General features: G+C 36.8%; 1 protein-coding gene across 4 annotated transcripts in view; it reads right to left on the bottom strand.

Moving 5' to 3' along the window:
- Positions 1-21,727, bottom strand: part of LOC143888435 (ARM repeat superfamily protein) — a 77,751-nt gene extending 56,024 nt beyond the window's left edge. For 2 of the 4 annotated variants that reach the window (XM_077392857.1, XM_077392860.1), the window contains exons 1-8: positions 21,520-21,723; positions 17,805-17,997; positions 17,338-17,678; positions 16,666-16,826; positions 15,299-15,364; positions 12,158-12,275; positions 11,890-11,999; positions 11,674-11,769 (exon numbers count right to left, since the gene is read on the bottom strand). In XM_077392857.1, coding sequence (XP_077248972.1) covers positions 11,674-11,769; positions 11,890-11,999; positions 12,158-12,275; positions 15,299-15,364; positions 16,666-16,826; positions 17,338-17,578 — 792 coding nt within the window. In that variant the 5' untranslated portion in view covers positions 17,579-17,678; positions 17,805-17,997; positions 21,520-21,723. Of the gene's footprint in view, positions 1-11,673; positions 11,770-11,889; positions 12,000-12,157; positions 12,276-15,298; positions 15,365-16,665; positions 16,827-17,337; positions 17,679-17,774; positions 17,998-21,519 lie in introns of all 4 variants that reach the window. The other 2 variants (XM_077392859.1, XM_077392858.1) reach the window with 2 other exon arrangements.
- Positions 21,728-22,385: the final 658 nt, after the last annotated feature.

The following is a 22,385-nucleotide window of genomic DNA, read 5'->3' as shown; positions in this document are numbered from 1 at the left end:
AGTAAAATTTAAGCACGGGGGAGCTGGGGTGGGGGGGGTTTAAAAAGAAGAAGACCTAGTCCAAAATCCAATCAAACACATGCAGAAAGAAATGCTATAAACCAATGCACCCCCAAGATCAATTATTTGCTCTCATATGGCACACAGTCACAAATTTTTGTCTGGAGAATTTTTAGGCAAGGTGTATCTCGGGACATATTAACTTTTTTTTTTTTGCAATTTTAAGGTATATATCGGGCAAAACTATAATAATAAAAAATTAAAACAATATTAAATTTATGAACAAAATTAGGATAAAAAATAATATCGTGAATTTATAGCAATATTTTCGTGAAATTTTCACGGTAAAAACAAAAGATGAAGATATCTCGACAGTTTTCCAAAATCTTGGGAAAATTTTGGGATTTTGTAGTTTAATAAGAACATAACAAAATATCGAGATACTTTAAAATAATATCAGAGATATTTGTGAACATGGGCACATGTATATAGTGATCAGGGTGTTGATATGGTGGTACACCAGTAGACCTTGTGCTCGCGAGTATCACCCAAAACTGATGATCCTAACTGTTCGGTCATTCCCAGCAAATGGCCTAAAAAACCTCTTGCCAAATCAAGGCGCTTTGGGGTGTGATCAAAGGACACCATAGGGGTCCCTTGGTGGCCCACAAGATCAATGATCCCCCACGACACAAAACACCATAAAAGGGGTGAACACTGAACAGATATTGAGAGACAAGGCTTTTGCGTGTTTTGAGGAAGTGGGTAGCATGAGGTTCTGATGATGATTGAGAGACTTTAGTAGAGAATGGTGAGCCTATGAGATGACGAAAAGATTTAAGAAATGGACCGGAGTATATCTAATGCGGGAAGAAATGGTAAGGCAGACCCAAAGAGGATAACTGCAAAGGATTTCTGGAGATCAGACAGTGGATTGCAGTAACTCTCCGGGTCACCAAAGCAAATTGAGAGGGCATATGATTGATTTGGCAGACATCTTTGGAGAGATACTTCAGTTCTACATCTGGAAGGAGTTTGGTATTGTCATGATTCATGCAGGACTATCAGCCACCATGGTCTTCTAGTGAATGTTGATAGCCTGGATATATCGGGTTTAAATGCCATATTCCGAGATAATAAAAGATAAAATTCATGATGGAAGGTAGATCTAGCAAAACACTTATTTGTACATTGATTTAAGTCGTTCATATATAGGGTTTAAATGTCATGCTTCAAAATTGGAGGTTTCAATCTGTTTTTTGCATAATAAAACATAAAACTCATGTGACAAATTCATTAGTAATATTTTTTTGAAAAATGACAATTGTATTCATATAAAACAATTACATTGGGGACAAGAGGTCCCAGCTTGCAATTACAAGAAATGAGGAACCAGGATAAGCCCTAAGGGGCAGTCAAAAAACTACTACAAGAAAGAAGTGTCTTGTTTAAGCATTACAATGATTCTCCTTTCAGCAAAATGAAACCACTCCAAATAATGCCTTAAGACTCCCAAAGGTGTTCCTCTCAGCAAGAGATCTATGAAGTCTACCGGCCACCGAACACTTGAAATACTTTCAGGCCACATTTGACCGAGAGAGGACAGAATCCAACCCACCAGCTAAAACCAAGATAACCAAATCCCAAATACTACCTCAAACATGCGGAGAAAAGGACAAAAGAAACCTGAATTTAATCAGGCAACTAGATCAAGACTTTTACACACCTTTCGATTTTACGAACTCAAACATCGGAGAAAGAATCCAGGGAAAAGTTCCCTAAGCAGCGAAGAACAAGGTTCCTCAAGCATACTTGGATGTAGCATTAGCATTCTCCCAATCGCAAACCATGTTGAATCTAACCGCCAGAAGCCCATGCTCTACAGAGCAAGCAACAAGATAAAAATCACCAAAAAGAACCCTCTAAAAGCCATAACAATCATAGTGATTACACTCTATCAGTGCCTAGCTTTCCAAGACGACACCCAATTTCCAGGATGATTCCTAAAAACCCAAGAACTTTTCGAAACCCAAATCCCCGCGAAGGAGGGACACACACTACTAAAGCAACAACTAAGAAGGAGGACTAATGTAACAACCGACACTTTGATTTGGGTTTTTTTTAATTAAAAATTTGTTACTTACAACCCAAAATTTTAATAAAGAGTGTGAGACTAAATTACCCTAACTAGTATATTGCTCAAGTATTGACTTAATGGTAGTTTTGGCACTTGCAAAGTTAAATGTAGAAATTTCCTTTCGTATTTAGAGGCCTCCAATTTTTGGCCGTAGCTCAATCTCCAAAAAAAATAGCCATGTACCCTATTTTCTCCCCAAAAATAGTATCGTATTTGCAAATCCCTTTAGATCAGGCTCATTCCCATATCCTCCCCAAAATCCCCATCCTTCCCAAAAATATATCCGCCCACTCCAAATTTGGAGTGGCGCCACTTGTGGGCTCACAAATCCCAATATGTATATTATATTATATATAAAAGCAGGCATAAAAATAAGATTAGAAAAGATCTAAATATATAAAGAAGGAAAGTAAATAGGAGAAATTATAACAAGATGCTACAATTTCGGAGATATACAAATCTCCACAATGTTTTAGGCGTGCACGCTTCCCAAGGTGGGACGTGCGCATGTTTTTGTTTCCCAAACCTTCTATTAATTGTTGTGTGCGCCACTTTTCTCCTTACAAGTAGAGTTTGGTAAAGTTTCTATTCTCCTTGGATATGCAATTAGAAATAAAGTAGGAGAATAGAATTAAAATCAAATAGGGAATTAGTTTGGGAAAGGTTTCCACCAAAATTTGGAAACCACACACACACACACTCTATATATTATTGGACGACCCTCTCTCTTCCCAAGATTTCATACGTTTGGGGGAGAGAGAGGGTACGGCCAGGAGAGAAATAGAGAGATAGAAGGAAAGAAAGAAAAAGAAAGAGAGGGAAGAGAAGAAGAGGAGAAGAAAAGTTGGGAACTTCAATTCAATTTGACTTTTATCATCAAGTGCCAGAAGAAATTAATCTTTATTTTTCATTCGAATAAGTCTGGGTTTTCTTTTTTTGGATCAAGAAAGGAAATTTGATGTTTCTTTTTAGGGTTTTTGGGTGTAATAATCTTGTTTAAGAGTTGGGAAGTTAGTTTTGGGTGACAAGAATCTATATATGTATTTTTTTGAATGATTTTCAAGGTTTTTATACAAAAATCAGCATATAATAACTGCTGTTTTTCAAAGAAATCTACTATATATTCGATGTGTTGTGTATGTATGTTTGTTATTCATATAGGTTTGGATAAGCTAGTGTATTATAAAGGTTTTAAAGTGTATATTTTCTCAAAAATCAGCAGATAAGCAATGTGAATAGGGATTGTTTTGGGTTGATTTCTTTTCTTATGTGTTGTTTAAGTTATAGGTATTGCTGTATGTATGGTACATATCTTATATATGATATTTTTAAACTTTTAAGGGGCTGATTCCTAAAAAAATCAGCAAGAATCATTGATTTTAAGGACTGATTTTAAGTAATTTTTTTTTATAAAATTGTTATGTAAAGTGCAAATATTGTTTTTCGGAGGAGGGATGATGTATATATGTAATCTACATGTTTTAGGGTGTTATTTTAATCAAAATCAGCACTATTTGTACATGTTTATTTCACTTTGTTAACTGTTTTTTTATAAAAACAGCCCTTTACCTGTGTGTAATTATAGATGGTTAAGGATCTTATGGAAAAACATTTTTGTATATGTGTAATAGGAAACATACAAATTATTTTTGTGAAGAGATTCCTATTAAGTGAAAGATTTTATTTTCTAACTTACATCATTTAGGAAATTAGCACTTAAGTTATAAAAAAAATCAATTTTTTATAGATTTTTATAAGGATAAAACATAATTACTATATAGCTATGAAAAAGGGGATTTTTAGGGTAAAAGGACTGTCTTTAGGGTGTGTACCTCATTTTGGATGAGACTTATAGTTTCTCGTGAATGGAAAACTTAGTACGTATGATTCTATGATTTCCAGGACTGTTTCTTTCTTACTCTTGTTAGAGGCTACTTCAGATTTCTCCAATTCAGACAACAAGGCAAGTATTGGGCTGACTCAATCACTAAGGCTATTCTAATTTTCTTGAGTTTATCTTTCGAATATTTACCATGATAATAGCTGTTATAAAATTATTGCATGATTTATGAAAGACTTGTTTTAAATGGAAATTTTGTTATGAACTCTGTTATAAGTTGAATCGTAAATTATTATGAGTAGATTGCATTTAGGAGATTCGTAAAAAGAAAAGATTTAAGTTAAAAAGAAGAAGACACGCATGGTTATCAAAAGAGTTTTATCATACTTAGGATTGGAAAAATGGGAGGGAGGACTAAGGAGAACTCTTGGATCCAACCTTGGGAGAAAAGCCAAAAGCCGACCAGTCCGAGAGCGTACGACAGCTGGGAGGCGATGCATTGGGAGGAACCCTTGTGGTGAACCGATAGAAATCCTAAACATGGTTTTAAATTTCGATCAAAATCCGAAATTTCGGATTTTGGTGGACACTGAAACTGAAATTACCGAAACCGAAATTTGGCGAAATTTCAAATTTCGGTCCGAAATTTCGAGAAAATGCCATTTTATTTTATTTTTTAAAAAGTGTTACAAAATTTCGGCGAAATTTCAGAATTTCGGTCCGGAATTTCGAACTGAAATACCAAATTTCGGTCCGGAATTTCGAACTGAAATACCAAATTTCGGCCGGAAATTTCAGATTTCGCCGAAATTTCGGATTTCGCTCCGCTCCGAAATCGGTACCGAAACCAAAATTAAAACCTTGATCCTAAAGTGGATCACGTTCCATTAGGGAACGGAGGGTCCTCGATGGTCAATGATCACCGGCCAAGCTAAAAGCCACCGCGGAACATGAGAAGAAAATCGATGGGGATTGCCGCATGATCATTGGGGAAAAAGGAGATTAATTTTGTCATGCATTGCATTCCTAATTATTTTAAATGTGTTCCAATTATTTTAAAATTGTGATTTACCAAACTATTATTTTTTTCTGTAGAGATTTGATTGATAAATATCATGATAATTGTTTAGATTTAGTCTTTGAGCCTTTTCAATATTTGCTTCTAACCCACTTACCCTACAGGGAATGTAAGTGTCGAGGAAGGAGCCTTCGCCAATGAAAACATTTGATGAAACCAATGCGGGATGAGAAGAGTTCGGTGTCGGAAGTTCGGTGTGGCATGATGTCATTACCGAGAGTTGTCTTTAGTGGACTTTAGTTTCTTTTTTATACTTTTGGTTTAAAGACTTTAGTGAGTTGGTTTTAAATTGTTATGGTTGGATTTAATTATTTAGGATAGTGGTTTATAAATTTGAGAACCGGTTATAATTTAGTTGTTGAGAACGATATTTATGGAAAGGTTTTAATTTATTAAGTTTCATTTATCGCTTCCGCTATTTATCTTGTTGTAGTTTTTTAAAAAAAATCTTGTGGTTTTTCATAGCAACCCCAGGCAATGGAAGCCAGGTCGTTACAGCTAAACAATAAAAAAAGGTCAAACACCAAAACCTACACAACAGCTAATTACACCAAAACAAGCCAACCACTAGATTTCAGAAGGCAAGGCCTCCCGCTTCCCTTTTACTTTTTCCTTCTCTTTCTCCCTTTCTCCTTTATATCTCTTTCTGCTAACACCACAAATAAATTCTTCACCCCATTGCCATCCCCAAACCCTATTCCAAAAACATCTCCTATTGACATCGATTCAACTGGCTCTTCAGAAACAATCCCTTCTTCTATAGCTACCCCTGAAAACAAGCTTTTCCTTTACCTTTGTTTTCTTCTCCCTTTCCCAAAGATTCTCCAATCAAACAGCTATTTTCCAGGTCCTTCAAATCTCGAGAATTGATAGAGCCCTTATCCAAACTCACCACCAACTGCTCCAACCGCTTTATCTCTGCCACTTTCTCCTCTTCCTAGCGGAGACGCCGAACCCGCCTTTCCTCAGCCAAAGCTTGCTTGAAATGGGGGAGTTTATAGAAAGGAAAAAATAATTCCTTGGCAGTTTTTCCCCCGGTGATCCTGAAAAACTCTTCTGCATTAACACTTGCGTCCTTTTTAAATTGCTTCCATTGTCTATTCCAGAATCTCATTGAGATTTCTCTCGGCGTGGGAGATCTTCAGAAGCCAATCGCTCCTCATATTCCAGTTCCTTCAGTAGTTTTAGATCATCTTCTATGGACGGAAAATCCTACTCCCCCTTCCATTTCGAACTTGAGCACCCTCCTTCCTCAGACATGTCGTGACGAGATGGGATATCACAGCCTTCCATTGAGGTATATATTTCATATGCCGGTTTTTTCCTCCTGCTTTCCTCTTTAAAATTGACAAGTAATATTGAATGGATTGTAGATGAATGGTAATTAAATATTTATATGTTATTTAAGTTGTTCTTATCAATGTTGCCAGAGCGGTAATCGAAAGTGAGAATCGAAGGCTCCCAGGATGGTAGGAAGCAGGAATCGTGAGGTCGCCGGAGAGTTGCCGGAGAGTCACCGGGGAATCGCTGGGGAGTTGGGCATCGCAAGGAATCTCCCGGAAAACCCATTTGACATAACATTAAACCGTGGTTCCCAAAAGTAGGAATCGGATTTTTGGACAATCATAAACCGCGATTCCCAAAAGTGGGATTCGGGTTTCCGGCGAATCAGAACCGGGATTCCCAGTTTTTGGGGATTCGAGAAGATTCCCGTTTCGAATTCGAGAACCTGGGAATCGAGGTTCCCCACTCCTAGGAAAGAATCCTGCTTCCTTGGTTCTGATCATAGTAGCCGGAAACTCCTTAGGCAGGTGGGGAACCCATTCCCCCTAAAACAGGTTTCGGAAAGGTGGGAAACTCGTTTCTCCAAAAAGATGTTTCCCCTAAAAGGTGGGAAACTCATTTCCGAAATGCATGAGAAACATATAAGAAACTTACATGGAACACGTGAGAAACGTATGAAAAACCTATAGAAAACGTATGTGAAATGTGTGGGCAATATGTGTGAAACTTACAAAAATCATTTTTATAAATAAATAAAAAACAAAAAATTGTGGAAAAGATATTAAAAAGGAGAACAACAGAGTATACCGTAATAAAAACTAAAAGTAAGAAATATCCAAAAAGAAATTTGAACTTAACAAAATTTAAATCTACAAAACCATACCTTTCATGTTTTCCTTGTGTTTCACATGAGTTTTCATTAATGTTTCTCTATCGTTTCTAAAATGTTTCTAATGTGTTTTCTAAAACGTTTCTCGTACGGTTTGTTATGTTATTTTATTTTCTCGTTTCTCATTTCCCCTCTTCTTCTTTTTCTTGCGTTTCCCGCTTCCGTTTCCCTTTTCGCTTTCCGAATCTGTTTCCCATGCTGGCAACTATGGTTCTTATTTCCTTTTTTCTAATTTTATAACCAAAAAACTATATAATATTTTGCTCCATCTTTTTCTTGAGAAGCAACAACTTATTTCATAAAAACAAAGTACTAATAGCATGAGATCACTGGTGATGCAAAGGTTACTTTTTGATCCCCGCTAACACCGCTTTTAGTTAACGAAGCAGCAAAGCCATTGGAATCATGTAGGAGATGCTGAAAGGTAAAATAACTCCCTCTAGTAAGTTTCTTGTCTCATTTATTATGGTGATGCAGAGGTTACCCTTTAACGACTCAGCACAGCCATTGGCATCATGTAGGAGATGCTGAAAGGTAAAAAGTAAAAACTACTCCCTCTAGTAAGGTTCCCTATCTCATTTATTATGTGTGACAATCGCCATGGCCAGCTGCATAAACCGGACCCCAGCTCACAGCACTATGTGAATCACCTTCGAATACAAGATTCCCACCAAACCTGGCACTGAAAATCTGAGGGCCAGACCATAACGCCCTACCTCATCAATCCGAGATGCCAATGGGTACAGAGATTTCCCCAAAAAGTTGTCCCATTGCTGTATCAGAAAACTCCACGAAATACCGGCCGGTCCTTGGTTCCCAAGTGAGCAGCCATCAAAGTTTTGAAAATATATAGCAGCACAAAGTTTTTTCAAATGTTTAAGAATAACTAGTCATGGATTAAAGGAGACCCAAAGCTACTGATCAAATGGTTGAAAAAAGACCTCCCCAGATTTTTGTCATTGTTCAATGGTTGATCACATTTTCCCCATTTATAGGAAAGGGAATGCAAAAGCTAACTCTCATGTGAATTAAATAAAAATATTAAATATTGTAGAATTTTGCTTGAGGCTTTGTTCCTCAACCTTAAGGTTGTAGGTTCAATCCCAGCATTACATGTCAGATGTATAGAAAAATGCATGGTGTGATATATGTTTTATGCTTTTGTGGTCCCTTCAAACCGTGGCTATTTTTTGTACTTTCTTTTCTTTTAATAAAACTTAGATATATGATAGAAAAAGGGATTTTTGCGAATAAGTCCCTCATTAGAAAAATAACTTCTGATTAGTCATTAAAAACAGATATTATCTGAAATTTTAAGAATTTAAATTGTGTTTTCCAAAACATCCCTGAAACTGATTTGGCATTGACTATCGTTTATATTTCCATAAAATTACAATTATACTCTTAGGCTTGCCAATAGTTATTAATAAATCATTTATAGAAAAATCAAGTTTGATAGTTGATCTTTCTCTTTCTACTCAAAACTTTGAACAGTCGAACCACCTCATGACTAAGACCATTCACCTCCAAAGAGAAGGCATGAGAGGAAAATATTGAACTCTAATTGATACCATCTATGCCAATGAATCAGCATCTCCATTAGCTGATCTACAAACGTGCTAGAAAGATATGTCAAAGCAAGTCATACCGTCAATGATCTCTTCAAAGTAGTTCATGAACGGCGAGGAGTACCCATCCGTATCAAGGATTTATTTGATGGTTGCAAGAGGCCGCTTCGATAATCAAATGATCCCAAACATGTCCTGCCAATAATGGGAGGGTAGGAGGGCCAGGACCTCTGATTCATTGGAATAATTGATACCAATTGGCCAAGAGAAAGCAAACTTAATCAGCCCATTGTGATAATGAAAGAACCAACAAAACCCATCATACCGGGGTTCCCAAGGATGGATCTGCAAAAATTCAACTAAACAACTCCCACTAGGGGGGTGCCCACCTGAGGGTCAAGCTTTCACTACTAAAATGGTTCAATCACCAGAAATCCCATATACGGATTATCTCAGAGCTAGAAATGCCCTTAAAAGGCTTAAAATGTGACACCCGGCCACAAGAGAAATGACCTACGTGAAGGATGTAAGGACAGACCAAAATCTATAAGAAGGGTCCTTACATCCGCCGCTAACCATACGGATAAGGATTTCTCTGAGAAGGATCCTGATAGGGTTCACTTCCAGGCCGGCCAACCAAAGCCACTCTCGTAATCTAAACTGAATCAAGGATCACAATCAACTCAACCATCAAATCCACTTCCCACCGGAAGTTCCAGTGAAAATGCATGATCCAAGATACACTACACTCCCTAGCCATGTAAGAACTTTGAACACTCGCATCATTTTCCATATCCATTTGAAAGAAACGAGGATCGATCATCCCATGGGGAAGGGCATGGAAACAAGGATTTTTTTTTTTAATGGAACCAAGGATTAAGCCAAAACCTAATGCAATCACCAATTCTAGCCCTGAATTTGATGCTTTTATAAAACTCATACCCGCATTGATAGATATCTCTCCAAGCTCCAAACCCTAAGGATCCCACCCTATCATATGCCTGCCGACTGCCCCCACTTCATTGCTTACTTCCTCGCAATGACAAGTCTCCACACAGGCTCAACCACAAACCTTTGAGATGCAATGACTGCCCCCACTTCATGGCCACTTGCTTGTCAAAGTCGAGTTCATGGTTCGAGGTAATGGATGGCCAAAGATCCCTCCTTTGAGAGGCAAATTGTATTCCAATCCACCAAGTGGTACTTCCAAGAAAGTTCTTTTGAAGATAATCAAGACTCTGCATGACACTAGCTAGGCAATGGAAGAGTGAGAGGAGGTAGAACAAAAGATTGGCCAATGCGGACTTCACTAAAGTGACCCTCCCGCTAAGACAAAGTATAGACGTCTTCCAAGTAGAAAAATCTTTCGATGATTAGGTGGCCAAGGCCTTGCAAGGGCTCCCAAAACAGAGAGGGGGGCCGAGGTAAGATGAAGGAAGATCATCTACCCTACATCAGATGATGGAAGCAAATCTACCAAGAATCTGCTACTTCACCCTAACTCCCACAACCACGAACTTAAAAAACATGATTCGTTGTCCACAAACCGCCTCAAAGCACTAAGGGACTGCCACCAAGTTGCAAGCCTGAAACTCTGAAGTTCCACAGAAATAAGGCTATCATCTACACATTGCAGGTGAAAGATCTAAAGATTGCAAGAGTCCACTTTGAAGTCCTCCAACAAGCCTTAGCCACCAACTGGTTAGGGCCTTTGCCACCAAAGTGAAGAAGAATGGGGAAAGAGGGTCTCCTTGACAATGCCCACGAGGGCTTGCAAAAGAAGCCCTTTGCAACCCATTAACAAGCACAAATCCAAGCTGAGGAGACTCACTAGATTATCAACCCTCTCCACCAGGCATCAAAGCCCATATAGTGCATCAAGTAAACAAGGAAGCCCCTACTCAACTAGGTCGTAGGACTTTCCAGATAAAAAAATGCACAAGATACATTGTCACACTCTTCCACTACGAGCCGATACACTCAAGCAATCAAGAACCCAACCAAAATCCGGTATGGCTATAAAGTCGCTCTAAGAGTTGAAATAAGCCCTTCAAGCACCGTTCTAAGCCTTGACTAGAGAACCTTGGCAAGAATCTCGTAGATACTCCCCACAAGGCTAATAGGCCAGAAATCCCTGAGAGAATCTGTGCCATCCTACTTCAGGACCGACATGATAAAGGAGGCAATAGATCAATTTATCAACAATTTATTTGTGCAAGTATTATGTTATTCGTTCAAAGCAACAGTTCACACTCGAGCATGAAACTTATATTAAAGAAGATAGTGTAGCATGGCCATGGAAGGAAATGAAAATCAAGTAAATAGCTTAAACAATTTTTATTTTTTTGAAAGTTAAATAGCTAAAACAAATTGAAGCAACAGTTCACACTCTGGCATGCTACTTATATAAAACAGGTCAGTGTAACATGGCCATGGAAGGAAATGAAAATCAAGTAAATAGCTAAAACAAATTGGAGCAACAGTTCACACTCTGGCATGCTACTTACTAAAAGAGGATAGTGTAACCTGGCCATGGAAGGAAATGAAAATCAAGTAAATAGCTAAAAAGTTCAAAATAGCTTCTAACATACTAAATAAATAAAAAACTTATGACTGATAGGGACCATGACAATAATTTTAACCATCACATCAAGTAGCAGGACTATTTACAGCTCCCGAAAGACAGATTAGAGAGAGAATTAAAAAGGAGAAAAATTCATATTGCCATTGTGCAGAAAACAAAGAAGGCAACCATAGAGAAACTTTTTTTCCCAAATCATATGAGAAAGTAAGTTGGAAAAGAATAAATTTCCTAACACTTGGGAGTAAGCAATGTACAATAAAATTAAGAGAACTTTGAGCTTCACAAGTGCTAACCTCCTTTGAGAGAGGAGGCTTAGTTATTGCATAGTAATCGAAAAAAATCTGCAAGGTTGAAGGATCTTCAAGAACTGGTCTCCAAGAAGACGGAATCTGGGAGACAACCAGAACATATTCAAAATTACAGTGGAGCAAGATATCTTTAAATGAACTGAATTACCTTCATTAAAAAAAACTTTAACAAATAAGATGTGTTTATTAGTAGATAACTACCTGCACAGTACCAAATTCCTCTGAACTTTCATCGAACGATGTCCCAACAAAATCAAAAGATAAACACTTGAGAGAAAGAGAAAGTGCCAATTCCTGCAACTTGCTGGCCACTGCACATTACATGGAAAAGAAAACAAACACCGGGTAATGGGAAAACAAATAATTATGATTTCTAACATTTAAAAAAATAATTATGATTTATATACAAGCACCAGGACTCTGACATGAAAATACCAAGACAAAAGCATTCACATCCTGCCATTATTACCGTCATTTTTAAGTTGGCGGAGTGATGTTAAAGAAATTTGGAAGATTTGGAAGAGTAACTGATCCCTGAAATTGCAAGCGACCCTTCGATGATGTGTTGAAGGCAATCCTGGATTAGGCTGATAAATTCATAGCGTCAGTGAAGAAATCGCTAGTCGACAAAATCTGATTAAAAAATCTGGTGACAATCCACAGATAAGCATGAAAAAATTTAAAACTAAAAGAAGGAAAAAGTGAATGGATTCGATCAATAAACTCAATTCAACTACAACTCAACTAAGCTTTGTCCCAAACTAGTTGGGGTCGGCCAGAATGGATTCGATCAATAACCAGCCTTAAAATTTAGACGAATTTGTTGCTCATGAAGAATATTTAAGTTCTTAAGGCATATGTCGCTGCATCGAACTTTATAATTTATATGAGACTAACTATGGGAGATAGTTTCAGCAAATCCCTTTATGTCAGCTTAAGTTGATGCTATTCACCAAACAATCCTTAGACGACACCATACACTAAACCATATAAAAACTAGAAGAACCTTTGATGGCAACTCTCCAGTATCATGAAATTTTGATCTATTTTAAAGAAGAGATTTGCTAGCATCCATCGCAGAAGGCATTTCGTGGATGGGCTGTTGCATGTGAGGGCAGCTACATATGCTCACTTTTCAGCAGATTTTGTCTTCATTTACAAGGTGGCTGCTCTCACATGCAACAGCCCATCCGCGAAATGCCTTCTGCGATGGACACTAGCAAATACCTTTAAAGAATCATGCTGCTTGATGTGTGGGGACAAAAAAAATGTTTCTATTTCTTTGCACAAGCATGCCCATCATTTTTCAAGATATAGTTCAAAATTAACTGAACACATAAGGCTATATAGAAAGCAAAGGAGATTTGAAAACAATGATCCAGTTTAGAGAAATAGAACTACATGAAGGACCATGGACAGGAGACGTCGGAAGCTTCCTGGTAAGTGTTAATAGAAGCAGGAAATACATGAGGAAGTGACACGAAGTTAGTGACGGTGTCACAAAAATTGACAATATGAGGAAAAGGTACAGCCGACATTTCGATTTCTCATTACATATGGCATTGATCCAACAAGAATAGCTTCAAGATGTAGCAAGATTTTACATAATTATTTCCACAATAATATCACAACACTTAATGCAAGATTTGTCATTTTTTATTTTTTTCAAATCAAAGGTATAGTTTCTTTTCTACAAAAAAATTTCTTGAAGTCATTTAAAATTCCAAACGAGAAAAAACAAATAGGGAAGGGCATTAATAGATGCTTACAATAGCTTCTAAAACTTCCCTAATTAGATGTTAATGGATGTTACAGATAAGCCAGGAATAAAGGTGTGACATTATAAAGATAAGGGGGTATGTATAGTGTTTCCCCTTCTAGAAATGTGTGTGTGTGTGTGATTTTTTGTTGTCTAGGAGATTTTCCCACTAATACCCTGCGGAAAACATCAAATTTTGAAAATATCCCGAGAGCTTTTGTCCTACAACTGAAATGGAAAGAAGGATTTACTACAACAGAGAGGCCATCTCAAACAAGACGCTGCTCTCAAGAGCGGTTATATTTTGGTGTTAATAAGTAACTAAACTGTTTCACATAAAAAAATATTATCCAAGCATGTTGAAGGCCCACAAAGAACCTTCAGACATTTGTGTGAGCCAAGGTTCATCATCTATCCAAATGAAGAAAAAAATTGCAAAAAGAACAGGATTCCGCTTGGAGAAGCACAACAAAGAATAAAGCACAACCCCTCCACTGGAAAATCCAAACTAAAAGCAGGAGAAGAACAATGGAACAAGAAAAGACAAAAGAAAAAAAAAACTGAAAGTGAAACCCCTTCATTTGAGCAACTATGAAAAATAGTGCCACGCGAGATGGACCATGGAACAGAAGCACCACACTACCAAAACCAACTCAAGCCTTAATGAGATCTGATTTTCCCTACTAGGGAGTGTAAAAATTTATTTCCAAATATGTGATGTGAGCTTCAGAAATGGGTGAGTATGTGTCACTACCAAATAATTATATCTGGCAACCCTTGCAGTGCATTTCTGATATTCATCCAAATTTCTTTTTACAAATCCTAAAATTCTTGATTCAACATTTACTACGAGAGTATGGTAGAGACACAGGGCACAATATGGCAACACAACATTAACCAGTTCACCAGTGTAAACCCAAAATAACCACATTAGCCAGTCAACCAGAGTACGCCAGAGACAGAGGGTAAACTATGATTAAAAGACACAGCCATTCCCAAGAAATGAGAACTCACGGACCCAGAATGCCTCCACATGTGTGCGCGCAAGCATTTCCATAGATTTTACTAGGCAATGATACAGATCTATGACTTGTATCTCCGGCTAGTTTTTCCATTGAAGTTTGTTATTTTATACATCAGAAAGAATAATTGACAATGTATCCCCGTTTTACATATAAGATAAATAGTCCTTTATTAAGAATGTCCGATGTGTCACCGTCAAGCCTTTCATGAAAACACAAAAGCCTCAAGCGGCAAAATGTCTTTTTAACCATGGAATAGTTGTTACAGTACCTCCACAACCTTTTTTAGTGACAGTTTTATTCATCAAGTTCAAATGAAGCTCACTCAAGTCGCACTTGGGTTAACAAAGTAACAAGTAATCTACATTCTCTTCTTTCTTTTTTCTTGAGCAATAAAAGTAATAAACCAATAAACCAAAGCTGGCATTGATGATATCCTTGTTATAGTGCCTCCAACGTTTTCAGTGGCAAGGTTTATTCACGAATTAGAAAGAAAAATAGCAGAAATGTTTATCAACTAAAAATACAGCTCACCCAAGTAACAGCCTTATTTTAGGAAGATGACTTAGTTACACTGAAAGGTAACCAGTAATGGACCAATAACCAACAAATCTGACTTTAACTTTCTTGCTGTCAAAAACTCAAGATCACAGCCTCAACACATAGGCTTAAAAAATTATACAGAAAAAATAAGTACATAAAAAATAAAAAAAATAAATGAAATTTTGTATGGAACTAAGAATGAAAGTCAAGTTAAGCATATGTTACAGGCTTGCCTGTGTAGATAATAATTTTCCATAGAACTGTGATCAAATTCAGAAAGACTGACCTGATTAATCTCAGACACAAGCTGATTTAATATCTTCAAACCAATAGAATAGTGATCTGATGATGCCTGACAAAAACAAGAAGTATAAGAATGAATATTACTGACAGCTGCAAAATCATTTTGTTGCCCACAAGGAATATCATAGAACAGGAATAGTTGGATTTACACCAAGTAAGAGGATTTGTATTCCAAGGATAATTACTTTCGAACAAATCATATACTTAGTCTAGTGGCAACTTTAAATGCAGATTTATTTATGAACATACAACAATTAAATAACATGCTATACTGAAACGCCCAAAACACCGCAAAGGGGTTAACATGCTGAATAGTTTTTCTCTAATGCGTGTGTTCATTTGTTTCTAAATTTTGCCTGATTAAACTCTTTATAATGCTCTTTTTTATGAGTTGGAGACAGTCGGCATGTATCGAAATTTATCATACCTCATCGCCAAAAGTCATGTTGAAAATAGTCAAATGGTAACACAAATAATATTGCCACAAAGTAAACTATGCAAACTGAGTGAACACTTGAATGGTTATTTATGCGTGTGCATTCATTTTATGTTTTAGGTTTGACCTGATATAACTCTTTATGCTGCTCTTTCTTATGAGCAGGAGACAGTTGATGTATATAGAAACCTCACAAACCTCATCGTCAAAAGACATGCCAGAAATAATCAAATGGTCACAAATGATTTTATTGAACCCTTGATTTGTTCATTTCACACACACACACACACATATATTGGTAGGTAAGTTGGGACTTAACCTCCGACCTTTGACCAATTGAGCTAGAGGCTCAACCCCACTTTGTTAAGTATATGTGAGAGGTTAAGCATGGAACATGTTTCTGGTTTAGATGCTCAGGTTCAGTAAGTGTTGGTTAACAGAAGGTTTTGGATTTAGCCAGGCAGTCAGAATGTGAAAAGCCATTAAGGACCATAAGTAGATATCCAACAAACCATTTTTTTTTTTAAAAAGTAGATATCCAACAACATAATTCATAATAGAAACAACTGGGCAAAAGCAGTTGCATTGACAGAAACATCTTTATTCTTTAGCAAATCCAAAGAGAAAGGAAATGAATGATGTGAGTTTCAAAAGGCAATGAAAATAAAAATTCACCTGAAATTTAAGGAGAAAGCACCATTTGGAAACAAACTGAAGTCAAAAGGAATTAACTAAACCAGTATATTTTCATAGAAAATAATGAACTGAGACAGGTAAAAATATATAAAGTAAACATAATGCTGAGATGGAAAAGGCATAATACTCGCAGAGGCCATTTTCGACAAACAGAGAAGAGAAGGATCTGCCGGATCTCTTTGAAGTATATGAACACTAAGTGATGGAGGTTATCTCACCTGACTCAAAAAGTTCATTGAGTCCTTGACCACTTCTCTGAATCTGTCATCATCAAACCACCCGAACTTTGTCACACGACAAAACAGTTGGATCAAAGATCCAGTTACAAAAGACTGCAATTCAGGTCCTCTGGTGGCCAAATAGGATATCACATAGTTTCCTTCAGATAAATCAGACAGGTTGATTCAGAAAAGTAAAAGTAAAAAAATACATATTTATCAAATAGAAGACTTCAGAAAGCTAATAACATAGGAATCACCAATGAGTGATAAAGGTCGTGTGAAGCGTAATCATATGATAACATTAAAGGAACTGAAAGGGTTTAAACATCAAACAATTTAAGTCTCCACATGTTTCAAATTTATCCATAAAAGATAAGTCACACCCGGCCAAGGATAAGTGAAAACCATTCCCAGAAAACAAAGAAGAAATTACTGAATCTATGCTTCTAGAAAACCACTAAAGACTAACATGACTTAGTTTTCATGCATGACGTGCTAACTGCAATAAACTACAAGCAAAGGTGAGCAAGTGAAAAAAATAGCCACTTGGGAATAGTCCCGCCTCAAAATTGGGGTGGGGATACCGTATGTCATAAAAAAAACGCCACTTTGTAAGAATCATCCATGGATAGTAGGCATAGAAATATATGAGCAGAATAAGAGTATTACGAATATCAAGTCGGAGTTGCAAAGAAAGACTGTGCTCTGTAACTTGCTTCAGCAAGCTTGAACTAGCCAACATCAACGCGTAAGGAGTCACAGCATTGTCAAGAATGTATTGACACTGTGAAATGTAATCAGTGTTCACAGAAAAACACTTCAAAGTGCTCTCTGCATGAGCTCGTTCACTTGAATCCTGTGAATTGTAAAGGCGTTCACACAAGGCTTCCAGTTGCGCTAAGCTCTCCATTGATGGACGAATAAGAAGAGTTTCCAAATTTTCAGATGATCAGGAATCCACGATTAAAGAAGTCAATTGTTTCTCCTTCCCATGTATATCGAATTTACATCTACAAATTTCCAATGAAATGTTGTTATATATTTAGCATAAAAGAATAATTGAGTAACACTTTCTCGGTTCAAATTCAAAACATTATAATGTCAACCATGTTGAAGAGCTGAATGAATAGCACTACCACTGGAATGTTCCATTATATACAAATGTACAGCACGGTATTTAACCGAAATTGTTCCATGTTACAGAATGGTCAAGAGACGCTCAAAATATAAATGGGAACTCAAGAGAAAAGACCCATAAAACTCGTCATCAACAAATATCTGCACCAATAGCAGTACTGGTCCGACAAAAGGAATCTCTCCACGTCAACTCTGAGAAAAAAGACAATGGAAAATTAATCAGCGCATAGGCCTCGAAAATGAAAGCATTTAATTAGTACTAGAATCTGCCTAATTCAGTATGCCAGTGGAAGACAAAGATTCCCAAACCACATTGTCATTATCAGTTTCCATTTTTTAGAACATTGATTAAATGCTAACTAATTATATGTGATGACAATACAGCAACATTAGTAATTCATGTCATCACTTGACAGTAAGCATGTCTTAAAATTACAAGTCAGTGTTATAAGCGGGTATAATATTTTCAGATAAAGAGAAAAACCAATAAAAAATAGAGGTCAAATGCATCAACAGATGGATATAGATTTGTAGTATATAAAGATAAAGTCATAAAAAAAGTAAAAATCCGGTATAAAAAAAAGTATAAATCTAGTATCAACAAGCTTGATGGCCAGAAAAGGCAACATTAAAATGCAAACAATAAACTGAAGAAAATACTATCAAAAGTTTGGCCAGGGAGGGATAAACCTCCTATATGTCCAAGTTTATCACTGTACATATACACATGGTCACCTTGCATTGGTTTCGAACTAGGTCCTTAGAAGTGAGCGTTTATGCCAAAATGCAGAGACAAGTCCATGAGTCCATGGCTTTCGTCAATTAATCAACCCATACAGAGACCATTCAAAAAAAAAAAAAAAACCATACAGTTTCTGTCGAGTTTGAACTATTTTGACAACAAAACTGCTATTGTCATGCACATATGCAATCCGAAAGGGGAAAAAATATACTGCACGAAATACAAGTATGATCGGCATTAAGTGTTAAAACTGAATGATGAGAGGAAATGCACCTAACATGATATGAGATGCAAATACCCAATGAATAACTCCTGATTAAAATTCAGAATATATTCAGGACAAGAAGAAGAGAGAACATAAAATCTACAGTATACATACATGCATGCATGCATACATAAAGAGTGCAGAATGTGATGATTTTTTCACAAGCAATTCAAAAATTTACAGGTTTGCCCATTTTACTAGAGAATATGATGTTTGGTGAACTGAATCTGCTGAGAAGATGGGTACGCATGAATGAGCAGACGGTAAAGATAGAACATTGGTTGCAAAAGAAGCTTTGACTTCCAATGAAATTATGGTCCCGGAAGCCTCAATTGTCTCTTTTTATATGGTACAGTTCACCCTGCCCGTACAGTTGGTTCAATGATAAATTGATAACTCAATACTTCATGTATTCTATGATGTCTACGATTCTTACTGAAATTGGTAAACATTAAGGCCATGTCTGGCCGCCATGAAAAAAATTTCATTGAATATTAGTTTATCTAGTGCTGTTGAGAGGGGCTATGAGGGTGGGATAGGGAGAGAATTGTGAAGGCAATGGTGAGGATAAGGTGAGAGGTGGCTCAGAATCAAGGAAAAGAAAAATTCTATGATTTGGCCGACACTTTGAATTTACTGGAGACAAACGTGTCTTGTCGTGTCCGACACGACAAGCGTGTCCACCCGTGTCAACACTCCTTGGGACACTTTTAAATGTACTGCTTTAAGTGTTAGACTTCATGTGGGTGTGTGAACACGTTTTTGCGTCATGTCAAGTGTGACATTCCGTTTTATTACTGCATATTGTGTTTACCTCTTTTATTATTAACTATTCTTTGATTATAAACTCTTTTTAGCTCTTCTTTAACTAATATTGGTTGTTGTATCATATATATCCTTTCTATTTTAGCCGTGTCCTAGTTTCTAAATTTTGGAGATTTGCCGTGTCCGACACTCCGTGTCCGTGTCCACAAATCATAGGAAAAACTCTATTCAAAATAGAGTTTTATTTTTTCCTATTTTCCAACTACATCGGACCATCTCACAATTGCCCTCTTAATTCTCTCCCGCTCCCACTCCCCTTACCCCTCTCTCACCACTTTGTAAACTAATTATATTCCATGAAGAAGAAGAAAATTCATGGTTGCCAAACATGGCCTAAATGCACGAAAATATAGCCATTATTTAAAAATGTGTTTGAACTTTGAACTACATATAAGAATGCTGAGAAGGCGAGAACGGATAAAAATAGTAAATCAAGTCTTTTTTATTGCAGTATAAGATACACCACATAAATGCAACGCCATGTCCAACAGGGCAAAATGCCATAAAAGTAACACTGTAACTTACTTCCCAACCCAACGAAAAGTTTTGCTAAGCCTTAATTTAAGCCACAATATTTTTTATGGAAAAGCCAATAAATGTATGATATTTGATTTTTTTAGTCAGTGACAAAACATCAAAACAAAAGTAATAGAACATAGAACACCCTTGAGTCCAAACTCTAGATAATCGATGTTGAGGAATAGACTACACTTAAGTCTATAACCATGTTGGCCTATTTTTTCTTTTCTTTTCTTTTCTTTTTTTTTTTGAAAGATAAAGAGCAATTTTGACAAATATTCTATTTTAAGAATATTTGGTTACCATGTTTTATGAAATTTCTATTTTAAGAAAGCCAACCATGATGGTTAGCTTGTTGCGGAATCGGGGCACCAAATAGCCCTCCGCGGTGATCCGTTAACAATCCGAACACGAAAGTGCGTTTCCGGTATTGTGTGTTAACATTACGCAACGTTTCCAAAGTAGATTTGCAAGAACAAATAAATAAAAGTGCAAGCCAAACCACAAATAAAGCACACGAGATTTACGTGGTTCACTACACTATGTGTGTGGCTACGTCCACGGCCAAACATGGTCTTAATGTTTACCAATTTCAGTAAGAATCGTAGACAACATAGAATACAAGAAGTATTAAGTTATCAATTTATCATTAGCCAGGATGAACAAATTAATTTCCAACTTTCTTTTCTTACAACATATGCAAAATACTAATGGAGTAACACATTACCAGTCATTAAAAAAAAGCTAATGGAGCAAAACACCAAAACGAGATTTCCTTCCTCTTATGTTCATTGAATGCAGGAATTGTCCAAAACTGCATATCTAGCAATGAGATAGAATATGCATGACCCCCATTCAACCCAGTAAATAAGTAAATAAACAAATAAAACAGCAATGAAGTATCTGGATGTTAAAATAAAATCAATCAGATTCCCATTTTTCGCATTCAATACTTCCCAATGAAATTATCAAACCGGTACTCAGCTCAATCAAACTTCAATGACAGCTAACAAATCAATAGATAATCTCAACCACAGCTAGTAATTGCATGAAATATCAAATCAGAGAAAATAAAGAGCAATCAAATCATATTTAACCAAAAAACAGGGCATCAATAAATCAGCACAAATTGCAATCAATCGGCACTAAACCTAATATTAAAAATAGACCAAACAAATAAATCATATGGAGGAAATTCGAGCTCTCTACAGCAGTTCTACCTTCATCCATTAAATCGAAATAGCTTAATGATTGAAACTTTCATCGAGAACTCCGAAAAAAGTGAGAAAAAAAGAATAAAAAGTGAGGATTAAATGAAAACATAGCGTGTTCTTGAGGCGATTTCAGAAACGGGTGATCTTACATGCTAAATCCCGATTGAGGATTTCCGGCACGCGTCTGTGAAAAAAGGGAAAAAAAACGGAGAGAGTGAGGAGGAAAAACCTAAAGGGAGAAATTTTTTTGAGGGATTTGTTGGATGCCAATTGTTGAGCATTTTATAAGGGAACAATTTCTTAGCTTGCATGAAATCATAAAAACCTCCATGATTTATTGGCTTTATTCCTCCCACGATGCGAGATTATATGAGAGATCTTTTTTCACTTAAAAAAGGGTCCTCCGGTACATGTTAGTGTTTATCTCTTGAATGTGCTAACGTGCGCACGTGATATTTTGGCTGGGTCGTTTTAGCCGTCGGATTGGAATGTGGGGAGATTGGAAATGCTGATGGGATTATGTGCGCCGTTGATGATTATGGAGCATGTGTTAGGGGATTGGATGCGAGTGTGATCACAGGACACCCCTTATGTTATTCTTTGGGGTAGGTAAGTTGGGATAGAACCTCCGACCTCCGACCTCCAAAGCCATGACCATTTAGCTAGAACCTCAATTCGAATGGGGGATACCCTTATGTGTTAATTTGATAATTTGATAATTTTTCCTTTATTTCAGGAGGATGATCTTGATTTATGTCGGCCGACATTATATTAATTGACTGGACAAAAATAGAAAATGGTCATAATCGGAAGCGGCATTGATGATTATGGAATATGTAACTAAATGTGTCGGAGATCGGATGCGAGTGAGATCATTGGACTCTTATGTGTTAATACGTTGTAGAATATAATGCTTAAAGGCCATTTGTATACGCGGATTTTATAATCTTGGATCTCCTCAAAATCTTGAATGGGAGACAAGAGAAGGAGACCGTCCGTCGCTTCTTATTTCTCG

This window comes from Tasmannia lanceolata, unplaced genomic scaffold (genome assembly GCF_043159265.1).
Source record: "Tasmannia lanceolata isolate RefF3 unplaced genomic scaffold, GAP_Taslan_0.1 ptg000012l, whole genome shotgun sequence".
Lineage (NCBI taxonomy): Eukaryota > Viridiplantae > Streptophyta > Magnoliopsida > Canellales > Winteraceae > Tasmannia > Tasmannia lanceolata.
The sequence above is the reverse complement of the archived record's forward strand: the minus strand, read 5'-3'. Positions and strand labels throughout refer to the sequence as shown.